Source organism: Aphidius gifuensis, linkage group LG4 (genome assembly GCF_014905175.1).
Source record: "Aphidius gifuensis isolate YNYX2018 linkage group LG4, ASM1490517v1, whole genome shotgun sequence".
In the NCBI taxonomy this organism is placed as follows: Eukaryota; Metazoa; Arthropoda; class Insecta; order Hymenoptera; family Braconidae; genus Aphidius; species Aphidius gifuensis.
In genome coordinates, this window is record NC_057791.1 from 18970210 (window position 1) to 18997790 (window position 27581).

Consider the following 27581-nt stretch of genomic DNA (forward strand, 5'->3'; position numbering starts at 1 on the left):
TAATGATTTAATAAAAATAATAAATAATGTTCTAATTAGAATATATATATTTCAATAATTTAGTAGATGGATAAATTTCAGTACATTTATTTTTTATTATCCAGTTGTTATTTCTTGCCTCTTGTTATTTATACTAAATAAACCGTATAGGTACATTTTTATTTAACTAATTTAAACTAATTTAATTTAAGTAGTCATTTAATATTCACTCAAGGAATATTATAAATAATTAATAATATTTAAACAATTTTTATTGTCAGTTTTAGTTATTGTTTTAACTTTTGTTTTTTGAATTTTAATATTTCTTTCCCGCTAGAATAAAAGTCGGCCATTTTTGTTTTTTTTTTCGAATGTAAAATAGCCTTTACAATAATGATAATAATCGTATTATTTAATTGACACCCTCGGGGGGGAGTTTTGACTTTTGACGTGGTGGTTTGGGCTGATATTGGCACTGATTGGCACATGACACCGGTGTTTAATAGCTGGTTCATACAATTTTGAAAACAATCATGACTTTGTATCATTTTGGAAACTGCGTTGCTCTAATTTATGTGCCATATTATTTAATATACAAATATTCAGGACTGTAAGTATACTCTAAATAAATGTAATACTTTTATTATTCTAACCAATAATTATTTTTTTGGTATTTTAGTTCTGAGTATGGAGCATTTTGGAAATGTATTCAAGCAGGAGGAATTTACGTTTTTATTCAGCTTGTAAAAATGTTGGCTTTGGCTACATTTTTTCCCACAACTGACAATACAGTACAAGAAGGATTTGAATTTTTTGGTGTAAGTAGATTTTTATTTACTCATTTTTAAATTGATAAATCAAAAGTTACAACTCCTTGAATCAAAACAACAAACTTGTTTTTTTCAAACAAGAAAACTAATTTATTCTTGACGTGAGTTGACAATTTTTTTCTTGTGTTTAAAAATCATTTATCAATACACCAATAACCTCAAATAATAATTCAAACCCCCAACAATTGAAAAAAATATTTTAAACAATTAATACATTAAATTTTCATGCATATAATATTTTATAATAATTAAATGTTCATTTGTTCTTTACAATGATGAATTATTTTTCTGTATTGATTATCTATAATATTTTTTTTAACCCACAGGAATTTTCAAAGTATTCAATTGATTTACTGGACCTAGTGGGAATCTTCTTGGTTCTCAATAGAATACCTGGTAAAGGACATGCAAAAATTTTAACTGCTGGAGTTGGTTGGGCAGGTGCTGAAGTACTATTAACAAGATTTCTTTTGTTGTGGATTGGTGCAAGAGGTGCTGAATTTGATTGGAGGTATATTCAAAAAAGTCTGGAATCAAATATTTTACTTATTCAGCATATAACAACAGCTTGTTTAGTATGGCTATGGTCACGACATGATTTACGACGAGTATTAGTACCATTGGTTATTACAATGCTCATACTCACTGTATATCGTCCACTTACAGTTGACATACTATCATCGATGTTACTTATTAGTCCATGGACATCACTTTTAATTAAAGCTATCGTGACATTAGGCACCGGTGGAATTACATTAAATTTATACTCTGGCTTAGCCAATTCAATTGGTATTTTTTAAAAAGATCAAATCATCATTTGCTAGGTACTAATTCATCGTGTAATAATATTTTTTTTTTTTTTATATAGATATATAAACAGTTTGTTTATCTTCTAATTTTTTTTAGTTTCTTTATTTTAAAATATTTTTCTAGTAATATATATATATTGATGAAGAATGAATGAGAATTAGAATGATTATAAGATACTGAAAATGCGAGGAATTACATTCGTTCGTTGTCTATGAAAATAAATGATCAAACAAAAAATAGTTAGCAATTTAATTTTTACAATGATGTAGGTTTTTTAAATCGGTTCGTGTTATGACTGACTTTTAATTTACTGTCGGGTAACAACAACACTTGCTTGATCAATACAACCAAAATTAAAAAAAAATAGTTTAATTATTTTTTTGTTTATTATAGTCTTTTGTTGATTTTTTTTATTATTATTATCTAGTTAATTTTGAAATTACAATAATAATTTAAATATACTTGAAAGCAAAAGAAAATAATTTACATGAATTATATATTTTTAGATTTTAATATATAATTTATAAACGACATGAATTTTCTTTGACATAATTTTAATTTTTATTCTTTTACTTTCTCTATCATTTATTTTTATTTTCTTTTATCATTTAATTTTCTTTTCTTTTACATTTTTATCATTTATTTATCATTTTCATTTACATTTTTATCATTTTATTAACAATTGTCATTATCATTTTCAAAATTCATTAAAAGATGGTGGATAAAGCCTTCTTCTTCTTCTTCATTTGGTGGTTGTGATGATGATGATGATGGAGATAAGGAGTTCACTGTTCATCTACACTTTGGCATCGTTGATTTTTTGGACAAAAAATAATATTTATTATGTGATTCATCTGTCAAGAATTAAGTGTGTAGTGAATTTTCGTGTAAGGTAAGTGAAAATTTAATTTATAAAAAAAATAACTTAAACATGATTTAACCCGAAAATTCAAATGATTATTATTAAATTTTATTATTTAAATAAAAATAATATAATTAAAAATAATATAGACTTGATGTAGCACATAGTTACAAATTAATTTGTAATTATTTAGGTTTTATAAATTGTTAATTTTGGAATATTGGAATAGTACAAAAAAAAATTAGGGCCAAATTTATCGTCAACAGTAGTATACACTGGTTAAGTTCTCTGGATTAAATGTTAATCAATACTTGCTGTCACCTTAGTCTTGGGGGGTTTTATTGACCGAGTGTCATGGAGCTTCGTTTTGAGTATTATTGAAGCAGTGGCAATTTGGAATAGACAAGGGTTAAAAGCAAAAAGGGATGAAACTCACACAGTCTATATCTATAATAGAGCAAAAATTATTTTACTTTTTTTTTTCGTTTTATTTTTCTACAAATCATAAAGTAATAACAAAATATATCAAGCAATTACAAAAGATTGTATTTATTTATCAATATCGAAATGATAAAATTTTTAGATAGAAAAAAACCTCCAAATAATTTAGTAATTCTTTTAAAAAAATTAGTGAAAATTAGCCTCCAATTCATAGATGAAAATTTTTAACAATAAAAGATATTATTTTTTCCATTTGTTATAAACTAAATATATTTGTTTAAATAATTTAGCTTATAAATGCAGAAAAAAAAAACAAATTGATTATTGAAAATTAATGAAAAACGTTTCATGATTTTTTAATCTATCTGTATGTTTTTTTTTGTTGCCAGTACATTTTCATTTAATTTATTTTTGATCTGGTTGATGTGATGAATGACAATCTATGTGTATTAAATTTCAATATATCTACGAGACTAAAAAATTCAAAATTAACAACACCATTAGTCGTCAAAGAATAAATTTCATTTCGATATTAATTTAATAATAATTATTTCTGCAAACAATTCTTTCGAAAACAAAAAGAAAAAATAAACTAACGTTAATTAACTTGGGATTTTTTTTTATTGAACAAATGTATTCGAGTGACATTTAAGAAACTTTTCAATGACAATGACAAATCGTAGACTTTTTATCAGGCTCAATCTCAAGTCTTTATTAGTACCATAAATGTGACTTGTATGATATTTCATAAATATATCTAGATTAAACTATTTTTAATCAGAGATATATTATATATACAATATTTTTATTTATTTTTATTTTTTTTTGATACATTTCTTTTTTCTTTGCACAAAAAAAATCACAAATTCACTCAATTTTAAATGTATAAAATCTTAACGACAATTTTAACGAGCCTTGTGATCGTATTGTTAGAAAAAAAAAATATCAATTTAAAAATTGAATTACAATTAGTAAATTTAAAAATATTTCATACATTAAAATTAATGTAAACTTGTGATAGTTTTGTCATTTTGATAAGCTGCATTATTTTTTTTATTTTTTTTTTCATGTAATCTATGATATTTTTCTACAATTTGAGATGATAAAAAAACAAATTAATTTATGCGTATTTTATTTATCAATGATCCACAATTTGGCACTATTACACAGCAGTAATTTTTTTTTTTTTTTTAAATAAATTTTAAATTACTGGTTAATTGTTTTAGCTTGCACCACATTATCAATAATTTTATTGGTTTATTTTCATTATTTAATATTGTTTCATATTTTATTTTTTTCTTATATGGAAAAACTGTTTATTTTTTATTTTGTTAATTCATTTTAAAACAAATTTTTTTTTTTTTCGTAACATCATACAAATTTTCATATACATATATTTTCCAACACAACTGTTGCTTTTCTTTTTTTTTTTTTTCTTTTGATACTTGGGAATTTCACCCTCTCTACAAATAATAAATTAATAATGAATTCTACAGCTTCACAATAATTAATTATTTACACATAATACACTATTCTACTAAGCAATTAAAAATACAAAACAAAAAAAGTTTTATGTATTTGTTATTTAAAGTACATTGGTTCTATTATTAATTAGATCAAATTATAAATGGGAAGTTTCATCTTCATTTTTAGCTGATTTGATTTTGTTTGATTTATTTTTTTCACTTTTTATTAGCATTTGTACATGTTAAAGTGAAGCTTCTACAATAATGTAGACTTGTAGCTAATTTTTGATTTATATATTTTTTACGTTCAACCTGTTTTTGACATCATTCTCACAGTATTTTTTAGTGCTTGTCGTTTATTGCAAAACCATATTCTTATGACTTCTCTTTCATATCCAAGTTGTTGTGCTAAATTTGTTATTTCATTGCCTAAAAAAAAGAAAAGAAGGGAAATTAATTAGTCGATATGTGAAAGCAATTGTTTAAATTATTTATTTATATTTTTTAATAAATTAAGTAATTACCCGTGGGATGTGTATTTTTATCAAAATGTGCGTTAAGAAGTTCCAGGGCTTGAGGGGTAAATGATGTTCGTCTTTTTCTTTTTTTACTTGGTTCAACACCAATGAATTCTGTGAGATTACTAGCGCCGCTTTTGTATCTGCAATCATACATACTTTTTTGAATTAAATTCTGAATTTTTTTTAAATTATCAATGGTGAATTGTTTCTATTATGCAAAAGTATTTTTCCTTTGGTAAATTTTTTATTGGTAAATTTTTTTTACAGTAGATCTATAGAAAAAACTTTTGGATTGATAGAAACAATCTGATGACATAGAACGAATTAACTTATCTATTTATCCAGTTAAAAAAAATAGTGTAAAATCTCGTGTCGCGATATTATAATAATTATGTATTGAATAAATAAAGTTGGAAATTTTTATACGAGTGTGAAGATTATTATTCTTGGCGCGAACCGATGATGATGATTTAAATTTAAAATAGAGCCAAATATTTTTGTTGAGATGAAACATTGCTTTGCCAAGTAAAAACCAAGAGGAATCATAATTTTACGCCATTAATTCATAAAACTCTGTCTACGATATTTATTAATTAAATAATTTTTCGAAAAAATAATTTGAAAAAAAAAAAACGCAATAATTTAATTTTTTTTCACTGAAATAATGTTTTTTTTTTTTTACTATTTCAAACAAATTATGAAAATTTTATTTAAATTAATATATTGATAGATTGTCAATTAAAAAAAAAAATAATGAAAATTATTTTTTTTTTAATTAAAAAAATAATATGACAATGTAGATTATTAATTATTTCGACACATACTTATCCATCAATTTTTGTTATTTAATATTTTTTTTTTTTTACATTTATTTACAGTAATATAAAAAAAATTAAAAAAAAAAATACTTTTAATGGTCGCGATCTATAGTGCATTTGAATATTTTATAATATATTGAATTTTTAATTTTAAAAAATTGAAATAAACGTTACATTAAGCTCAATCGACCGAAAATAAAAACAGCTGCCAATTTAAGTTTAAATGCAAAACGATAAAGAAATTCTTTAATGGATGCATAAAATCGGAAACGTTTTTTAATATTTCAAGCTATAATGCAACTAACCTTTCCTCTGCTTCTTTCATCCATCCCGCTAGTACTGGCTTTATTTTCTGTGCACTTTTTGGAGTTATATCCAGCTTTTCAAACCTAAGGCCATAAAAGTATTCCTTTATTGGTACATCTATTTCGAAAAAAAAAACAAAAAAATTCGTATTGGATCTGATTAACAATCGATAAATTATAATATATCAAAAAATAACTTGATGGCTAAATAAACTATATCTGAACTAATCAAATTTATCATCATATTTTTCTTGATTTACTATCATAATTATAGCCCAAAAAAAAAAAAATTATATATTCTCAATAAATCGATATCTCTTAAGACCTTTTTTTCAGTACCCAAATTATATTTTTATTATTTTTATTTCCGTTTTAACGTTTGATTGTTTTCTTCCAATACGTAATTCATTTTTTCTACTTATATTTTAAACTGACCGTTATCAGTCATGCACTATCCATTAAAAATCTGACAATTAATTTTTTTTTTTTTTTTTAAATAAATAACTAGCACAGAATAATTATATATTTTACTGGGAAAAAATTATAAAGACTTATTTTATATATATTCAACTAAGCATATAAAAATTTTTTTTTAAATATATTTTATTACAATAAATATAAAAGATTTTGTCAATCGATTAATTTTATTACGACAAATCAATAATACCAATTGATATTTAAAAAAACATTTTCTCAAAAAAAAATTTTTAATTTATTTATTTATCGAATTTTATTATATTCAATAAATATAATTAAAATATGGTTTTTTTTTTTCCTTTCAATTTGAGAACAAAAAAAATATAGATTTTTTATTAAGCAATTTTATTTGCTCTATTATTTTTACGGTTTTAAAAATTTATTTTCTTTAAAATTTTCTAAATAATATATTTTAATGGCGCGAAATTTTGATTCTTCTCGTTAATTAATTTGGCTTTTGCATGATTAATTTGAACGTATTAATATTTACAAAATAAACAATGATTGTTCATTGAAAAATAAATTTCTAATATTGATTTACGGCTCATCATCCGACAAATATTTACCGATTTTTTTTAGCGCCAAGCGTTAAATCATTCAGTGTTGTGTGTAATTGTACAATATGTCAGTATCATATAACAACTATTCTGATAAGAATAATTTTATCAATAACGTGAAAAATAAAATACACTTGTCCGAATTTTTTCAAGTATATAATTTTTCCTTCAAGCACAATTGACATTTTATTTTCAAGAATAATTGAATAAAATTTTTGTTTAACTAAACTTATATGGATAATATTTTTTTTTGTTTGAATAATTTTGTTTTTTTTCGATAAATTAAGATAGAATAAGAAATAAACGTACATAGCTTGTTGCTGAGAGGCAATCTGTGACGCAGCATACATCTGGGAAGCCAGGGCACTGGGGAATAATCACCAATGGTTATGTTAATCTAATGTATCATACTTTCGTTATTGGTGCATTTCGACTAATACTGTATATTTAATTCTAAATATTATATAACCGTTTTATTGTCATTTATCCATAATTTATATCATCAATATTATCAACAATTTTTATATTTATATTCTCATTATTAGCTGTGTTTTAAGCATTTTAATTTAAACCCCATTTTAGTGATATTTTTTTTTTTTTGTATTATCATGTCGATTTTTAGATAAAATTATTTAATAATATTTTATTCATTTTCGAAATAATTAAAAATAACAAAATAACATTTATCGGATGGTTTACTAACGGTATTATTTATTTAAATTACTATCAAGTTTATTTAAATTAAAATTCGTAAATTTTTTTTTTAAGCCATAAAACTTTTGATTACAACTACCTTTGTCTCAATTTTATAAAAAAAAAAAAAAAATGAATTGAATTATTTTTTAAACACGATTAAATCGATAGTAATAAATAAATATTAAAATTATTTTGAATAATTTTACTAATTTATTACTAATTTTATATGATTTTTTTTTTTTTTCAAAAATTTCTAATCTTTTGTGAGATAAATCTAGTTGAAATCAAATTTATATTTTTTTAAAAAACTGTATTGTTGTGATATAATCATAAAATGATCATGCAATTAATGATAATTAAAATTTTATAAATTTTGTCAATTTGTGAGCTTACCTGCATATAGCACTTTGACTATAAGCTGGTCCTTCAGTAACACTCAAAGCTTGTCCAACTTGAGTTTGCGTCAAGCCTAAAGATAATCGTCGAAGTTTGAATGCCTTAGCAAATTCTTTAATTTGATCCAAATTTATTCCATCAACAAGATTTTTGGTAGCTTCATTAATTGTTGGTTGACCTGTAAAAAAAAAAAAATTATTTTAATAATATTTTTCGAAATTTCGATTGATATTTTTAGAAAAACTTTTCGAAATTATTTTCATTAAATTATATATAAATTATTACGTGAAGAATTGCTTAGTAAATCTTCGTCGTCATCTTTGGCACTGTGTTGACTACCCGGTGATGATTTTATTCCTACACTGACTGGTCCATGTGTTGTGGTTATCGTGAGTTCTCCATTGTTAGCAACAAGTCGATTCAAAGTTGATGTAGCAAACATAGGTGGACTATTTGAAGGTGGTGATGGTTCCATTCTTTCTTGTTCATCTGGTGTCTGGATGATTGTAATTTTTAATAAATAAATATTATCTCGTTTGCATGAAAACCGTGTGCATGTAAAAACCGAATAACTTTTACGGAAATTTTAATATTCAAAATGCTAAAATACCTTGTAATGATTGAGAAGCGTATGTCGATTGTGCTGTTGTCCATGTTGAGGTGAAGTTGCAAGCTGTGGTGGTTGTGATACCGGACAAGCTGGTGCCATATGAGCTCGAGAAGCTTTACTCTGAAGATGTTGTCCTTGTTGCATCGAATTTAGTAGCTGATGACTCGCTGGATTATTACCCAATAAATGTGAAAGAGCTACGGAATTTAGACTTAATTCTTGACCACCACTTTGACCAGTTGGTACGGCTACCAGAAAAAATAATTAACATTTCATTTAAATTTTAATTTAAAGAATTTTATTTCTTTCATTTGATTGATCATATTTTCATACCATTGCCTGACGGTAAATTCATAAAAGGTTGTGGATGAGCAATTGCTTGAAGATTTGCCAATGTCGTCGACACAACTTGACCGTTACTCAACGCCAAATTAACCAATTGATTATTCGTAACATGATTAACAGGTATAGTGAGTATCGTTTGTGTTGCGATGCCTAAAAAGAAACAAGTTGTTTTCATTTTTTTTGTGGCAATAGGCTTCGGAAGAATTCGATAAGAATCATTGTCAAATTTATCACGATTTAGACATGGAAAATATATTTAATATTTTATTTTGAATATTGAATCAAAGCTAGCAAATTAATAAATTGTTATTTGATGCTATGACGAGTACCTTGAGAAGTTGGAATTAAAATTTGTGCGCCTTGAATTCCTTGAATGAGTTGACCTGACGTTAAAATAAACTGAGGTAATGCAACTGGTTGTAGTTGAGATTCTAATTGTCCAAGTGATGCTACCGGAGCTGAACTTGAAGGCAAAGGGTGTGGCGTTGATGTCGTGCTTGAAGGTGATGATAAAGTTGTTGCTATATAATCAAACGATATCATATTGAAAAAATAATTCAATCAATAATTATAATTACAATGAATTTTCTTTTTTACCTGACGTGGTCACTGTAAGGTTTAATGGAGTATTTATTAAATGATTATTTGATAAATCAGATGACATACTCTGTAATCCATCTGGTAACGGAGCAACTTTTGGAAGATTTGCAAGGTTTTGTAGATTTTGTAAACTTACTACACCTGCGGCTAAAATAAAAAATTTTCTAGTCAAAAACTTCTCTTCAAAATCGATCAAAAAATTATTTTAAAAATCTTTCGAAAGCCGTTGATGTATTACTCTAATTTTTTTCGAAACAATTTGAACTTACGATTGCCATTGGTTGATGTTTCATTGGCAAGTTTCGCATTGGTCGTAGATTCTGGTGATCTACTTCTTCGTTTTCTTCGAACATGTTCGATTCCTTTCATAAACATATGATGCTCATGTCGTTCTTCTTGCGTTGGTTCAGGGCTACCAGTACTGCTTCTATCACTTCCCTGTAATAAATTTCAAAGAAAAAACAAAATTTAAAACACAAAAGGCTATAGAAAACATTTTTTTTCAAATAATCAAACATTTATTTGATTTACATAAGTTTTTAAGATCAAAAAAATTGAATAATCTTCAAATAAAAACATAAAAGTTATCATGAAAAATTTGTTCAAGCATGTGGCGTCGCTCACGGTCACTTTGGGTCAACCAAAGTGACGCTGTGGCCATTATCTATTACATATATAAAACTTGAAAGATTACTTCGTTTATCTCCGGGTTGCTATAGTAACACGTGCATTTTGATAATGATAGTTACTTTAGTGGGAGAAACTTTAACACGGGGGTATATAAAAATACCCCAAGTGGAACTTGATAAAACTCATTCAGTAGCTTGAGCGTATTCATTATTATATTCTCATATTGATCACTCAACAAGTAACATCATCATCATCACTACTGTTTTCTCATCGACCGCTTATCAAGCATGCTCTTGCTTATTTTGTCAATTCAATTTTTCATACATACATTGAACAATCCTTATTAATTTTTTCATTCGAAATACTGAAAAATTATCTTATTTTCTATACATCTTTTCGATCAATAAAAAATCGAAATATAATTTATTTATTTTAATGAAATTATTGACAATTAATTTGTTTACTTTTTATCGATCGAAATAAATTTTTTGCTGAGTTTAATTTTATTTTTTTAGAGTTGATCTTATGTTTATTTTATTCGCATAGATATAGGTCAAATATGATAATACATTTGCCTTTTTTTGCCCCTACTATTGGCAATTGTAATAAAAATTAATGTTTAGAATTTTTTAAAAATATTTTTAGTTTATTTTTTTGAACGAAAAAAAAAAAGGATTCATTTGTACTAATTATAATGTTATTCTCACTGAAAATAACAATGTACAATATAATTTTAAAAACAATATTGAAATGTACTTTTGTCAAGTATTTGAAAAAAAAAAAGAAAAATAAAATTTTAACATTGCACCAGCATTGAGAGCAGTGATCTATAAAGTACGTAAGGATTGAGTGAACAGAGAACAGTATAACCGTTCGGCGACGATAGGATTTTTAATGCATGCATACTTTACAAATACAATTCTGTGTATATATTTTCTGCCCCTACTACGTAGCCTGACTGGTTTATATTTTAGAAGGGGGAACTATAAACTGCATATAATAACGCTTGGAGTAAGAGTCCCTTGAAGTGAGTCTGGCCAAAAAAAAAATTATAAAAATGTGTTATTCTGTGTGTTGGGTAATATTTCAATTTTTGTTGAATCTACAATATTTTTTTTTTCTATTTTTTATTATTTTATTTATCCAGTGATTTGTGGAACAATGGTAAGATAATTATTCAACAAAACTTAGTGGCATATTTAGTGTATTTTTCAAATGAAACAAAAACAAAAAAAAAATTATTTATATTTAAAAAAAAAAACAGTACAAAACAGTGACAATTTACAATTAAAAAAAAAAAAATAATATTAGCGTTTATTAGATGAAGAAAAGAGGTGGAAATAAATAAATTGATTGAAACATTGAAATAAATAGAATATTATTTTTAGTAGTTGTGTCTTTTAACGTAAATAAATAGACATGAAAATGAATAGCGAATAGTAAGTGACGATTCAGGGGAGACCTTGCAGTTATCACACGGTCATTGCGAACTAGTATTATGCGAATATATATAGGGAGCGTTAGACCCTTCTTGCTAAGGCTGCTTTGTCTGTGAATGTAATTAGCTGACGAAGAACTTGGGGGTGTGTTACGTCCGAGGGTTTGCCAGGGACGTCGCAGCTCATCTAAAGTCCTCCTCTTACTAACCCCTTTGTTTTTCATTTCATACTGTCTCTCCTGTTTCTTCTATCTTTCTCTATATAATTTTATCTTTCTCTCTCTCTAACTCACTGATGATTTCCTTCTTACTCAAGCCACCTTATTTAAATGTAAATGAGCTTCATTTCACGATATTAATGTTTTGACCCGGGTCGGCCAACTTCAGAGCGAAGGGGTATTACCCACTTATGAAAGAAATGTTTATCATATTTTGGCATTTGTATACTGGAGGTACATTTTAGCTTGATTGGTGAATCATCAAACTCTTGTATATAAATTTATCAACAATTTAAAATTAAAAAATAATTTTTTAAATTATATATTATTATTTTTTTTTTCTTTTTTCAAATATTTTTATTATTTTTAAATTGTATCTATTAATTGTTATTTTATTGATTAATTATATCGATTTTTTCAAGTTAATATTTTATTTCCTGAAAGCCTCAAATGTTTGATAGATTTTATTTTTAAAAAATTGCCTTTTTCATTATCGTTAGAGAGAGTGATGTGTCATCAATTGCAATTGTCCCTAAAAAATCCAGCTGTGAAAGATGATTGTTCATATAATGAAATCTGCTGGATAATCATCCCTTAAAATTAAGGGTTTGAGGGGGAGGCAAAATCAGATCGAAAAACTAAAAAAAAAAAATAATAATTATATTATTTAGGGACGAACATTTCCGTTGAATAAGTATGTTCATAGCTCTTTGAAAATATATGTATATATTTACGGCCTTCGGCCTTGGCTTGTCTTTGTAATAACCCGTCGACTCGACAGTCGACACTACCACCCATCATCTCAACATCATCAACGCATGCGCCTTTTGCTCCCTAACAATCATCTACATCTACCCCCCTTGTAAAATAATTTATACTATTTTTTATTTGTATTATTATTTTCTATAACATATTTTAATTAATGTCAATATTCTATCCATTCATTCTATCATAAACTTTTTCTGTTTAATTTATTTTCCTTTTTGTGTTTTCTCTTGATATTTAATTTACTTGTTTTTTGTTTTTTTTTTTTCTTTATATTATTTTTTTTCTACAACTTTATTTATCATATTTAATTTTTTAAAATATTTTTACACGTTCTTTTTTACCTGTTGTCGATCTCTTTTTATTATTTTTTCTTTATCCAACTAGCGTCTGCAATCTCCTGCATACCTTGTGTCTCTACATTAGTGATTCGAGTAGATTATTAACCGGTTATCAACCACAGTTAATAGCCGGTTAATTACAAACAGTATAAGAAATAGTTTTTTTTTTATTTTTTCTTTTTTTAATCAATTAAGAAAAAGTCACTCTTATGGGCAGCTGCAATAGCCAAAAATGATTATATTTAATTTTACAAATTTATTTTTTTTTAATTTAAATTGTATATGGATTATTAAAGTGAAAAATAATATCAAATTAATATCCAAAAAATATAACAGGTTTTGCAATAAACATGGCGAAATGAGATAAATAATGTATATTTTTTTGTTCGATAATAATTTATCACAATAAGTTTGGGATATGCATTAATACAAGTAATAAATACAAATTCGTATAGATGGAAGGAATCATAAATATGAATAAGTTTTCATGAATAATAAAATCTCTGATTAATTGTACTTGCAAATATTTTTTCTGTGTACTTCAACATCATTGTATTAGATATTCTTATCGGCATAATAACTTGTATTTCAGGCTGGTTAATTTTTTTTTAAATTTAATAATTAATTGATCAAAAAATCATTAATAAACAATCAAATTTATCAATGAAAAATATCACTGATATATTTAAGAAATAATGATTTTTAAAAAAATTGCATTTAAGCCAAGTAAATTGATCGATTATTTCGGTAAAACCAAATGAGTTTTTATTTTTTTTTTTCAATTTTTCCTGCATAATTTTCACGATAATTAAAATGTTAAGTGTTTGTTGCTTAATTTTTTCAATAAAAAATAGTTCAAGAGGAATTTTTTTTATTTTTTCTACATTATTATCTGAATTTAATTGTAAATTTAATGATTTTTTTTTTTTATAATTAGTTTGTAAGATATCGTCATAATTCTAAATTGCAAGCTCATTTAAATTTTTCTCTTTTTTTTTGTCGGAGAACCTCTGTGTTTAGTTGGGGTTTGTAAAAAGAGAGAACATACTTCACACGCACTCATGGTTTAATTTTTTTTTTTTACTTCTCTTTGTTTCTCCAATGTCCCCCTCGTTTGCAAAAAAAAATTTCTCGTTGATATAAAAAAATATAATATATATTTTTGATTTTTTACTAGTACAAATAATAATAGCATATAAATAAAAATCGATTCCCGGAGATTTTAACTCTTTTTTTTTTTTTTCAACAGAGAAAGAGAGAGAGAATAAAAGAATAAAAATAATATTTATTTATTTGTTGAATTTTTAATTAAAAATAACTTGTAAAATGAATAATTAAATGTTGCTTGTGAAAAAGGTTTTTTTTTTTTTTGTTTAAAAAATTAGTTGGAAAATAGATAAATGGATTTTATTTTTTTTTATTATTTTTTTTTCTAGTCTGATTAGCAATAATTGTCATGTAGCTTAATTAATAAAAGCTATATTATATTTTAAATTTTTATTTTAGCTGTTGAAAAAAAAAAAATCATGTACGTGACCCTCTTATTTTTGCGTTCGCCAAAGACACAGGGATAGTGAGAAAAGAGTGATAAAAAATTGAAGACTTCATGAGTGCGTGCGAAATGCCATAAGAAATATATACATGTATATTCAAATGAGTTTGATAGAGTATACAATCGGCGTGCGCATTTTTTTGTTCTCTCTTTATCAACCCCTATATACAGACTCCTCACTTAGCGCAGAGATTCTCCCAAAAGAAAATTGAAATAAGGCCGCAATTTTGAAAATACAACTATTTTCATAAACAAATTATCGAAAAAATAATATAAATGTATATATACTCGCTACAATTATGCAAAAATGTATGGAAAAAAAAATTATTTGAACATATTGATTTTTAAAGGCTCTGTGAATTTAACGAAAAAAAAAAAAAAATTAACTTTTATCGCAGCAATTCCCGGAGCCGTGGCGACAGCCGCGTTCACCCCGAAAATTCGAGCGCATACAGATCGTCACCCCTTATAGATAGACCAACATTTTTTAAAAAACATTACCTTTATTTTCTTCTTTTTTTTTTATTGTCTACAAAATTTATTTAAGCCTTTTTTTCAAATTTAATCAATATTTTAAATGTAAACAGGCCATTATTTAAATACAACAAAAAATATTTTTCTTATATTTTTTATTTCTCAAAAAAAAAAATAAATTTATATTTTTTTTAAATATGAAATAATTCAGCGTAATGAGTAGAATGTATTTTAGCAAAAAAATAAAATTATAGATTTATTTTTTGAATGAATTAAGTCGTCTAGATAAGAAGATAAAGTTTGAATTTTTCGATTGAAGGGTTTGTGGTTCGAATCCACTCAGGGACTGTAAATTTTATTCAATTATTTTTATTTAGTCATTTAAAATATTGGGGATAAATCAAATAATGACTTTGGGCAATTGGAAAATCCCAAATAAATTAAATAAACTAGATATAATTTAAAAACTTGATAATATTTTTACTATTTTTAAATTGTCATTAAATTTAATAATTTATAATTATTAATTACATATATAAAATAGTAAAATTTAACAATTAAATTTCAAAGAAAATATATGAAAAAAAAAGAAGATGGTTTGAGGATTGTAGAGGACTAACCAGTCTATGAGTATACACGACCATACCAGAAACCCTCATACCACACAAAGGTCTGCTTACATTACTGTATATCTAATTCCCAACTCACGGTTCTCAAATTCTTAGTGCAGTGAGAGATCTCAAGCATCGTGTAGATTAAGTATCGAAATATTCTGGCAACCTCTACTGTTCTATAATATTATGCAAACTATATATATTATACATTCGGACAGTGATTCAATTAAGTTCATTTTCATTGTATAGGTGTTTTAAACAGTTGTCTACCTTCTATATTGTATAGATATATATTTTAAATAATTTTATTCACAAACCATAGACTATATATTGCTCTTTTAAATTTTAATATTATTTTTAATATTACATTTAAATTTCTAAATAAATATCACCTAAACAATTGTATATAATTTTAGTTGAATAATTTGTTTGGATATATTGATGATTGTATTGATTGACGATCGCGTGTTACCAAGTGAATGAAAAAAAAAAAAAATATTTTACATTAAAAAAAACTATATGAATTATAGAAAATAATATACATATTTATATATTTATAAAATTCGATTGAGTTATAAAGATGTATTTATGTATGTGTGACTCCTTATTAAACATGTCGAAAGGCAGGGTGTTTCCCAAATGAGAAAGCTGTCCAAGCCAACTTGTCTACATCGGGCATTCCTAAAACAGTAATCTTATTAAATTTACATATTAATCAACGGATTTTAATTATTCCTATAGCTCTTGCTGGGAGGGGCCTAGAATGTACAGAGGTATAGGTAGAGGAGGATTGGGGTGCAAGAGGAGAGAAATGCTGCAGTTGGAGAAAGGGTGAAACAAGAATAGGAAATACATGATAGTATGAGAGAAGATGTAGTTCATGAGAGAGCGAGCATGGAACCCTAGAACATCGGTGGAACTTGCGTGAGTATAGACCGAGGCAGCTCTCGTAATTTACATTAATCCAATAATTGCATGGAGGTTTCCTAATTAGAAATTCAAATGAGGTAGCAGCAGTCAGGCAGGCTCGCCGCTACGAAGGGTGACCAACTCAGTGGCATGAGCACCATTACTACCTAGAGAAGGTTTCGATACTGTTTATCGTAAACCCTTCAACCGATCATGAGTTTGAATGATTTTAAAACGGATATCGACCTAATTAGATGACTTTAAATAAATAAATAAATATTTTTTTAAATTAGTTTTTTTTTAATTTATAAAAAATTGAAAAAACTATTTTATTATTTTCATTTATATTATGTGTCATGTATTTATTTTAAAAGTAAATATATATACACACTTTTATGTGTACATAAAAAGTACATATACATTAGAATAGTGAACAATTAAATTTTTTTTTTTCTTCTTTTTTTTTTATTCATTCTGCCTCAGGGCTTAAAAGTTACTTCTCTGTATCAAGCCAAGTGATAAAGAGAACCACACATTGACTTTTTTATTTTACCATGTTAAAATAACATGTATAATATACTCAAATTTTTATTCAACTATATATACTTTAATTTTTAAATTGAAGAGTTTTTAAATTGAAAAGTATTTTGAAGATGACAAATGACATCTTTAAGATATTTAATTATTAAAATTTTATCATTACACAATTTATCTCGCTAAATTAATGGATAATTTTTTTTAAATAAATATTATTATTTCATCAAAAGAATAACAAGTTTTTTTTTGTTTTAAAAACAATTATATTATGAACAATTTAAAAGAAATTAAATAACATTTAAATTGCTGAAAAAATTAATTAGTAATATAATTTTAAATAGTCAATTAATATTTGACAATTATTCGTGAGGTTTTCAAGATATTGATAATCCATTATATAAAATATAAAAATTATTATTAGCTGTTAACAATGTTCGATAAGTTTAAAACTTGTAACAACCTTCTGGTTTGAAGTGTACATGGCCAACCGAGCGAAATTTGTCAGATTACAAAAGATTACCCTAGCGTAAATGGCGAGAGTGTTGAAAGAGCAAATAAAAAATAACCAAGACATGATCTTGATACTATTATTCTGAATATTATTATCATAGACAATCACCCTAATTTATATTTTCATATATTTTCATATCAAATTAAACAACTAGCATATTGTTAAATTATAAAAATTAAATTTTACATTGAAATTATTTATTTATTTATAAATTTAACAAATGTAATTGTTGTTAGTAATATTAATAATATATTTTTTCGCTATATTTATTAGTTATTGTCTATTGTCTCTATTTATCGCGATAAAAAAATTCAACAATCTAGCTCGTATATATTTTTTAAAAAAGTCTGTGTTACGTATTGTCTGATTTGGCTATAATCTCGAATGCATACTGCATATATATATTAGGCTGTTTCAAAAAAAAAAAAGAAAAAAAATTATTTATGAAAGCCACAGTGTCATAGATAACACAATATCCACCCCAAAAAAATTTCTAAAAAAAAAAAAAGTTTTAGTTCGATCGTGTAATGTGATTATTCATGGTGTGATTGTCGAACGATGGCGATAGAGTTAAAGTATTAAAAAAAATACTCGAGAAAATAATTGTTTATGTATAGCCAAGTGTTTAAGGCAGTTGGGCCGGAAAACAGTGATCGGGTTGTCGAGATAGATGAAAGGATAGATGATTTTAAGTGACAAAATGGACAGTGTTGCCGGCTTGCTATTTTACGATTCTTGTCAGTCAAATGATAACAAAATTTTTATCAATTTTTTAACAACAAATATATACGTCTATTGAGAAAAAAAGTTGACTATAGTTTTTTTTTATTTGTTTTATACTTGACTAGTGATTGAGAGTTGAAAAAAAATTTATAAATAAATTTGATGATAACAAAAGAAAAAGTTTACAAGTGTTTGTTTAATAAGGCATTGTAATCATCAAAGTAATTGGAATGATTGTGTCAAATGCTGCTGCTATAGTAACTATGTGCAAACTTAGTAAATTCTTTTTTAAATTTATTTTTAATTTTTTTTTTTTAGTTTGCTCCCTGGACTTGTCTCGATAGCTTTATTCCTATTTCCTTAACCCACACTATCCAGTACCACCACAATCTCTTTCTCTTGCCTCACTTTCTACTTAAGTCTCTGTCACTTGCTGACCACCACCGTCTAACACTATAGTTTCCAGAGCAATCAATTGTTTTACTTAGCTTATATTTGCCCATCGACCCACCGGGTCAACTGAGCTGAAAACTAGTCTGAGAAACCATTCGTAAACCCAAAACTCTCCCTCGTAATTTTGGGCTATCCACGTCATCAGCAAAAAAAAATTTAAAAGAAAAAACAGCTAAAATATATACAAATTTAAACACAAGCTACTGAGAGAGTTTATTTTTTTTTTATTCTTGTTACAAGTTTCATTAACTAACGAAATATTTTTCTTGTGTTCATTATGGAGTTTATATGAGGTTGAATTTTTTTTTTTTATTCTAAAATGACCAGCAACCTTTTAAAGCACTTTTCTTTATTAGTTAAAATTTTCCAGAGTACCCATAAAATTATATTATCTATTTATCCAATAATTAATTATCAAATAAAATTGATTTCTTTGTTAAAAAATAATTAAATTTTTGAAACATGTAATAATTGCATAAAGAAAATATTATTTTTTAAAAATATCTTCTGTCTGGTTCTTATGCCAGACAAACTTTTGAACTGTCCAATCGATTCTAATTTGAATTAAGGAGGTTGTGGAGTCACACCCGAGCGGGGAGTTGTGGTATAGGGCTAAAACCAAGCGACACTAGCGCCAAATAGATACAGCAAAAGCATAGAATTATCAATTTTCAATTAATTTGTTTGTAAATTAATAAACAACTGCTGACAAAAGTTTTATTTCAATTATTTTATAATTAAAATTAATAATATTTATTGTTTTTTAATTTTTTTTTAATTAAAAAAAAAAATAGAAATTAAATTTTTTTTCTTGAATTTTTAATAATTTAAAAATCCAATAAATAATTTGCAAATAATTTATAATTTTATTTTTAATTTAAATAACAAATTTTTTAAGTTTAAATGATTTTTATAAATTTTTGAATTAATTGTCAGTTACTTCCTTAATTTTTGAGGAGAGAATAATAATTTTTTCGGCAGACAGGTTATGTTGCTTCGATGTACATTTATTTTACATCTGTATAATGCTTTTTTTTTTGGATTTTCTATAATTTAATACACGTATCCAGACACGAATGAGTTATATACGGTTTCAGGCTTAAAATTGAATGCGACTACGCGAGTTGTTAAAATTTTTTAATTCGTCTAAATTCTATATCAGGCAAAAGAATCGCAGTGAAAAACTTAGTGCTCATAATGCTCATGCCAAAGCCAACATTTTCATATGATTTCGTATATATTTTATGTGATCTTTTGTGGCTTCATGATTCTCACAATTTATCGAAACTATGTACGTATTAAATAAAAATTTAAGTAAATTAATTTTCATCTAAATTACACAGGGAAAAAAAAAAAAAAAACAAAGACGAATATTGTTTTGTAATATAAAATAAAAGGTAGATTGTAAATTGATTGTGGACGCGCAACAATCTAAGCAATGATGACAATTTTTAGCTTTTAAATTCCGAGGTGATAAAATTATTTGAGTTTTATTTTTATGAGGTCCACGTAAGGAAGGAACTGATGATTAGATACAAATAGCAGGATAACGCAGAGAGTGGTATGTTTTGAATACCTTGCTGAGAGATGATTAGACCTCACCTAGAAAATTACGTCCTGGTAAAGCATGCAGCAAGACTTCAGAGCATCATATACATGGAATTCCAGAACAATGATAGGAAGTGAGGAGGAATTTAGATTCCGACTGATTTTGATCGCACTTGCAACTCCCCAATTAGTTCCTTAGCACGATTATATCATATATATCCAAGTCTATATGTCTATGATTATTTTTGGAAATATTTATTCTACCGAAAATCATTACGTAACTGTCAATTTAAAATTTTTATTAGCATAATAAGATATTGCAAACAAAATTTGACTGGAAAATTAATTAACAATGAACATACTAGACAAATGGAAGAGATGAAAAAACTATTGTCTCATTTTTGATCGATATTTTGGTCATAAAAAAAAGCTAAGCAAAATTTTAGCTCGCTGGAAATGTAATTGACATAAATTATATAATTTAAATAAAATTAAAAAAATTTCCCATGCATGGAATAGAACTTGGACTCGTCCGATGACATCTCATTTTGTCAACTATTTATTTTTCAAACTTTTTAAATTGTAAATAATTAAAATCAGTGTTTTATATTTATTTTTTATAATTGAAATAAAATTATTGATGTGGCTCAGCCAGATGGATGTCACACAAGACGAGTCCAAGTCCAATACCATGCATGAAAAATTTATTTATTAATAATCAAATAAATACAAAAAAAAATTTTTAATTCAAGTTTATATTATTCGAGAGATTATACATTCAGTTTTTCTATATATTATATATAGCGAGTGACGCGACATCTGGATCCAAGCTATGTATGCAAATCATCGATCGAAAAATCGAACTAGATTTTCCAACGTTCATCAGAGCATATAACTTGACTAATTAAAATAATTTTTTAAAAAAAGCTCAAAGCTTCTATCAATAATAATAAAAAAAAATGTTATTCGCCTCAAATAGCCACTTGCTACTAGCTATACTGATCCAATGACTCACGTATATATTAATCATATTTGATATAATAAATTTATCTCTTGTAAAAATAATGCAAAAACTTATTAATGATAAAAATAAGTACAAATACAATTGCGGCTATACGTGCTGAAACCGGTCATGAACGATATTAATTCCGGCTAGAAACGAACATCGCTCATTTCGAATCCAGGCTGTTCTCGTACAGTTTTAGCACACATATACAATATATACATGCACCCACACACACACACATGTAAAGTACAAACAATCAAATATTCACACGGCTTTATGTATTGTTTCTGATCGGATTGTATGGATTTTTTTTCGGGGAGACGCGTCTCTTTTCTCTCCGAACCCCGTACTACCATCTATGTTGACCCTCCCCCTATACTGATCTCACTCCTTTTTTTTACTCGTGGTCATCTGCCTCGTACGTTTACCCTGTACCTCCTCATTGTATTTTTTTCGTGAATAAATATCATTTATAAGCGGCACAAATGCAGAATCGTTCGTATTGACGTTTTACGTGTATTTTAAAGATAGATAGAATTTTTTGAATATTTTTGACCTATGTATACACACAAATATAATGAAAATGTTTTTATATTATACATATATATATAACGTTAAAAAGTGCCAATATCTACGTAAATTTTTATTTCACAAAATGCTTAATTTCCCCTACCATATTTTACCATTTGAGTTAAATCATCGATATATTTATCAAATCATTTTCGTCAATATATATTTATGACATCATTTTTTTTTTCTTTTTAGCTCTTGATATTATTAACTATAAAATTTAAAACATCATTAAATAAAAAGCCATCTTAATTTAATTATTGTTAATTAATTTATATTAAAAAAAAAAAAAATAATTTAATCAAGGGTCGAACATACATGTTCTTTGTACATGTAGGGTTCCTCGCATTCATCTTGTCATTTGAACAAGAGTTTAATTTTATATACACAATGATCATCATATAATATAGAATGATTGACTTTTTTAAAAATAAATCTTTAATGAAACCCTCCCCCCTTTGCCCTTCTCCAATCATTGCATGAATTCTATCAATTTATAAATTAATAAGCTCATTATGGTTTATTAAACCGCAACTCAGCCTATTACTTCCTAAAATCATTCAACTGAGCCTTCGCGCTCTCTTCGTACATACACGCATGCATCTGCAATGATGATTAATATAATAATATGCAGCGTGTAGCATATATATAGGCTCACACAAAGATACATATATAAATATTTTGCAATATATATTAATAATGCTCACACTAACTTGGCAACAGCAATGCTGGAAGTTGCTTTTTTGTTCGTGACTTGAGCTTGTGATGCAATTATAATCCTGCTTTATAGCAAAAATGCATTGCAAATGTGATTGAGCACTGATATGGAGGAGAAATCGTCGATGGACGAAATGTGGAGAGACAAGAGTGGAGCGAGCCGGGGCAGACTGTAGGAGGTAAGGGGAGGACCAAAAGCGAGGGATAACCAAATAGACAGAGTGTGAGAAATTCGTTAAAGCGCACAGTGCTGGGTACTGATAAAAAATTACAGCCGAAAAAGGTATTATTCATTCACTCATACCCGTATTGTATGAGCGTACATGAATACGAATTTATTTTTACCTCTGTACCACTAAATATTACCGGGTAAACATTGAACAAGAAAAAAGTTACTTCTTTACAGAAATATAACTTTAATTGTGCAAGTTAATAATTGCAACAACTAATTCAAATATTATCATACAAACAAATAAACATTGTATATGAGGTTTTAAGTTTTTTTTTTTTATTTTTTCCAATTCGTTTTATTTATAATTAAGTGAAATCGATAATTTACAAACGATATCTTATCTTCTTTCGAAATAAACATGTAAAGTGTTACGACGATAATCGATAATATCGAAACAAGGCGTTACGACATTTGACTGACGATAATCGAAAATAATTTTTTTTTTTTTTTTGATAATACTGTATATGAAATTAAAAAAAAAAAAAGTAAATAAAATTTTCAGTTATTTGATTCTCGACTGTGTCGAATCTTTTTATCGCACAGTTGCCATAGAAACCGTCTGGCAAAAAAATATTCCACCACAATCGAGAATTAACACTTTGAAATTATTTTTGAAAAAAAAAAAATTCTTTATCGAAATGATGTTTGTATATCAATTGACTTGTTGATGACTGGGTCATTGGAAAATGATCATCATTTTTACATTCAAGGTTTTTTTTTTTATTTAATTTTATTTTTTATATTTATTTTATTTTTTTTGATTACTTTGAAAGGATGAGGAAAATATAAATTAGTTTGGTTCATTTAAAATGTTTTATTAACTAGTATTATTAACAATTATAATATTTATAAGGTACAATATACGATTTTCTGATAAATATATAATTTTTTATTTTCGAAGCTTCTCGATAAAGTTTCTTTGATATAAATAATTATGCAAATTCTATTGACCCTCACTCTGTGTGAATTAATTTTTGTATCGAGTGAATAAATTCACTTTTCTTGCAGCTGGGCAGCTTTTACTCACAATTTTCAGTCAGTTTAGAGTGTTCAATCTATTGGATGATAAATTTCCTTGGCAAACTGTAATATGACAAGAAAGTTTCCAAGAAATTTTTGAATTCTTCTCATCAATCGATCTATGTGATTGTCGAAATTTTTTGACAAACTTTCAGGCTTTCTTCGCCAGCTATATCAAACTCTTTTCGAAAGATGAAAACTTTGCAATATTGTAGAGCATTTTATTTCTTCAAAATTGAATTCCCTTTCCAATTTGATATGACATATCAAACAAAATTTTCATATGAATAAATAGCATTTGTTAATGTATACTTTTACAAGTTACATATAAAATTGCTACAAGCTATAAGAGATCAGGTGCTTACCGAATTGAAAAGCCACAACTCATTGAAATCGTGGTTAAATTTTCGACCACAAAAGTAATTATCACAATCGATGAGACTCTTGATAAGCATTTCTATAACTGCGTCAGAGTTTCAATAGAATACTGATAATCATGTTGGTTACCGCACAAAGTAATGTTTTTGATTGTCACAAAAAAAAATTAAAACTAAATAAAAAAAACTACTTCGACATATATTAAACAAGTGATTCAATTTTTTTTTTTGAATTATTATTATAAACATGATATTCAGCGTGGACTGAAATTTCTATTATTTTTCTTAGTCTTCGATCGAAATGTGGGTCAACACGATCACTTTGTAAAAGCACTTTGCATATTCTCATTTATTATTTATTGTTATTTCAGTATTTCAATTATTTCACTAATTATTTAATTTAAATAATTTAATATACATACACAATGACACTTCTGTGCTTTTCTTTGAGTGTTGTATAATATTTATTTTCACGTCGTTACTGTTAATCGAAAGAAATTCAAAATTTACAAAACTACCCGTACGAAAACAGCGCCACTGATCAAAATCGATATTACATCGATGTACTGATAAATAAATTTCAAAATACCGTCATTTTTTTCGAACAGAAAATTTTATATTGATGAAAAAAATCAAAAATGAATATATTATGATGGAAAATACTTACCAGGCAATATTTACGATTAAAAAAAAAATTATTTATTTGCAAAAATTGATTATTTAAAAGTTTATTTATATATTAAATGAAGATTCAATGAAATACCTACCTCATTTTTAAGATTAAGTGGAAAATCATATGGTGTGTTGTCCATGGTGTTTTCAGTTTTTATATAATCAGATAGTAAATTATTTCGGCCATGCCGTATTGGAACGGGTGTCGCCAACATATTTGATTGTTGACGATAAAAATGTGTTTGAGGTTGAAAGTCTTGAAAATGACAATAAGAAGTTGATGAATGATTGCTATATGAACGTAAATCTGACGGTGGTGTTGCTGGTGCAGCTGTATTACCCTGTTCTTCTTCAGCTGAACCTTCTGCCATGTCAACAGATCATTTCGAGCCTCTATAACAAAATTTATCTCAATATTATTATTATTAATAATAAATATATGCTAAAGATATGTTGTATTTTATGATCAATAATTGTAGAAAGCATATAACACGAGTATCAAGTATCATATCATCTTACATGTATCTAATTTTGGCGCGATTTAAAGCTGCGCATGGTCAACTTGATGTATACTTTAACGCTAGCGCCGGCTTGATATGTGTTAACTATTAACCCAGAGAGAAACCAGATAAAGTCTTGGGTTGAGATTATCCCTACGGTCATGCATTTAGATAGAAAAATAATTATGGAAGGGAATTTTTAACCTCCCACTTTGCCTCAAGCTGTAATCTTTAGTTGGTTTCTCTCTCTGTTTCTGACGCAGATAGATGCGTCTGTTAATTTTTTCTTAATGTAAGGCTTCGATATATGACCTTTATATTATATTTTTTTTTTAATTTAATAAGCTCTCATACACTAACAATCAACAGTTTCTTCTACAAAAAATCTTGTAAATTTTAATTTAAGTTTATCAATTTTAAAAATTGCTCAAATATATTTAAATATCAATGAAAAAACTCCCAATTTCATTGAAAAAAAAATTTTTTTTAATGCTTTTTTTACAAGTACAAAATTATAAACAATTTGAAAAATTTATTTTGACTGGTATTTGTGGTTAAAGACAAGTGCATTAATTTTTTTTTTTTGAAATAATTTAATATATCAATATTTATTTAGCTATAAATATTCATTAGGAATTATCGAATAAATATTATCAACAAAAAAAAAAAATGTTTAAAGCTCGAGTCAATATATTATGGCTATCTCTCTTTCACAAGTCATCATAATGATAATCATGTAACACGTGGTTGAATGACGGTGTGGAAAAATTCGATAAATGAGTTCTACTAGCCGAGTAGCCCTCGGACTTGTACGTTCAATTCATGTATTCCTGGTGTGTACAGTGATTGGTATTTGAGAGCACGTGTAGTAGCCAAGTATAAATAAAATATTTGAAAAGACTACATATATAATAACAGCGCAAGCGCAACAAATTTTTATATTTTTATTTCGCTAAAATTAATTTAACATTAGCTATGAAAATTTATTCTTATATTTTCATGAATTATAATTTTATTTAAAACAACAAACTTTTTTTCAAATAAAAGTGCAATTTGTAATTTTTATTTTTTAATTAATTCAGAATATTATGTAATATCTGCGCAGAGATAATTTTGTTGGAAAAAGCTCTGCGACTTTGACAGAAAAAAATACAACCACGTGTACACTGTTTAAATAACAAATATTTTGTTTTTTATAAAATTTGTTGTTTTAATTATTTATCGTTTATTAAATGTAATTATAATTTTAACTTACCAGAAAAGAGTTGCTTGAGCTTTGTCTCATCTATGTGTAATTACTAATGCATTTTGCATTTTAAAATTAATAGCTTAATAAAAACTCGCGTTGTAAAATAAATATTAAATGTTAATTAAAACTGTCAAATATCACTTTTTAATAGTTACACAATAGTCATATAATCACACAATTTAATTATTTTCTAATATTAAAAATTAATAGAATGTTATTTTTATTTAATAGTTCATTTTTATATTATGTGACTGATGATCATTTACTAAACACTATTTATTGTTCAAATAATTTATTACACAAACATGAGTATATTTTAAACTGTTACCTGTTGAAATAGTGCAATTTTTTAATCTTGAAATTTGTTAAATCAGTCATAGTTATATATTTATTTATAATTTTAATTTTTTATCACAACACATGTCTATAATTTGCAAATATTTTTTTGAGCTTTTCAATTTTTAAATATAAAAAACTCATTAATTTTCCCACCACAATTTGTAATTTATTTATAAAAACAATGAAAGTTCAATTTCACATTTTAGATTAATCACTAAGAAATTTTTTTTACATAAATGTTAATATTATCAAAAAAAAAAACATAAAAAAAATTAATCCTTTTAAAAGTTGTTTGAATATTTTGACTATATTTCGAAGCACATTTAATCTGTCATGTACTTAAATGTTTTAGCTGGAAATAACTCTTTCTTGAACAACACGTATCGCAGTCTGGCTGCGTTATGCTGTAGATTTGCAAACGGTGGTTATGCTAAGGTAGCCGCACAACGTTGATGTAGTTTGCCGCCTCTCGT

The 27581-nt window shown here is 26.1% G+C and overlaps 2 protein-coding genes across 9 annotated transcripts; one reads left to right on the top strand and one right to left on the bottom strand.

Moving 5' to 3' along the window:
• Positions 1 to 417: 417 nt before the first annotated feature.
• On the top strand, positions 418 to 1981 carry LOC122855443 (transmembrane protein 147). The gene is made up of 3 exons (XM_044156802.1): positions 418 to 589; positions 659 to 797; positions 1136 to 1981. Exons 1-3 carry the CDS (start codon positions 513 to 515, stop codon positions 1607 to 1609), a joined length of 690 nt encoding a protein of 229 aa, XP_044012737.1. The 5' UTR covers positions 418 to 512; the 3' UTR covers positions 1610 to 1981.
• Positions 1982 to 4461: 2480 nt separating this feature from the next.
• On the bottom strand, positions 4462 to 27581 carry LOC122855444 (POU domain, class 6, transcription factor 2). 8 transcript variants are annotated; one of them, XM_044156803.1, is made up of 13 exons: positions 26776 to 27580; positions 25116 to 25413; positions 9983 to 10151; positions 9711 to 9860; positions 9443 to 9634; positions 9102 to 9263; positions 8769 to 9016; positions 8444 to 8654; positions 8156 to 8336; positions 7376 to 7432; positions 6033 to 6116; positions 4913 to 5064; positions 4462 to 4817 (listed from the first exon to the last, which is right to left on the bottom strand). In XM_044156803.1, exons 2-13 carry the CDS (start codon positions 25389 to 25391, stop codon positions 4696 to 4698), a joined length of 2004 nt encoding a protein of 667 aa, XP_044012738.1. In that variant the 5' UTR covers positions 25392 to 25413; positions 26776 to 27580; the 3' UTR covers positions 4462 to 4695. The 8 variants fall into 8 exon arrangements, with proteins under 8 accessions (XP_044012738.1, XP_044012739.1, XP_044012740.1 ...); XM_044156804.1 differs by having other exon boundaries at positions 4913 to 5049; positions 26776 to 27578; XM_044156805.1 differs by lacking the exon at positions 7376 to 7432 and having other exon boundaries at positions 26776 to 27578.

Bases quoted from the DNA above. Each gene is read 5' to 3' on its own strand.
- LOC122855443 (XM_044156802.1), top strand. From the start codon at position 513: ATGACTTTGTATCATTTTGGAAACTGCGTTGCTCTAATTTATGTGCCA. The intron at 590-658 runs GTAAGTATACTC...TTGGTATTTTAG, and splicing joins ATATACAAATATTCAGGACT to TTCTGAGTATGGAGCATTTT. The intron at 798-1,135 runs GTAAGTAGATTT...TTTAACCCACAG, and splicing joins AAGGATTTGAATTTTTTGGT to GAATTTTCAAAGTATTCAAT.
- LOC122855444 (XM_044156803.1), bottom strand. From the start codon at position 25,391: ATGGCAGAAGGTTCAGCTGAAGAAGAACAGGGTAATACAGCTGCACCA. The intron at 9,635-9,710 runs GTAAAAAAGAAA...TTGATTATATAG, and splicing joins CCTTACAGTGACCACGTCAG to CAACAACTTTATCATCACCT. The intron at 7,433-8,155 runs GTAAGCTCACAA...ATTATTCCCCAG, and splicing joins AGTCAAAGTGCTATATGCAG to TGCCCTGGCTTCCCAGATGT.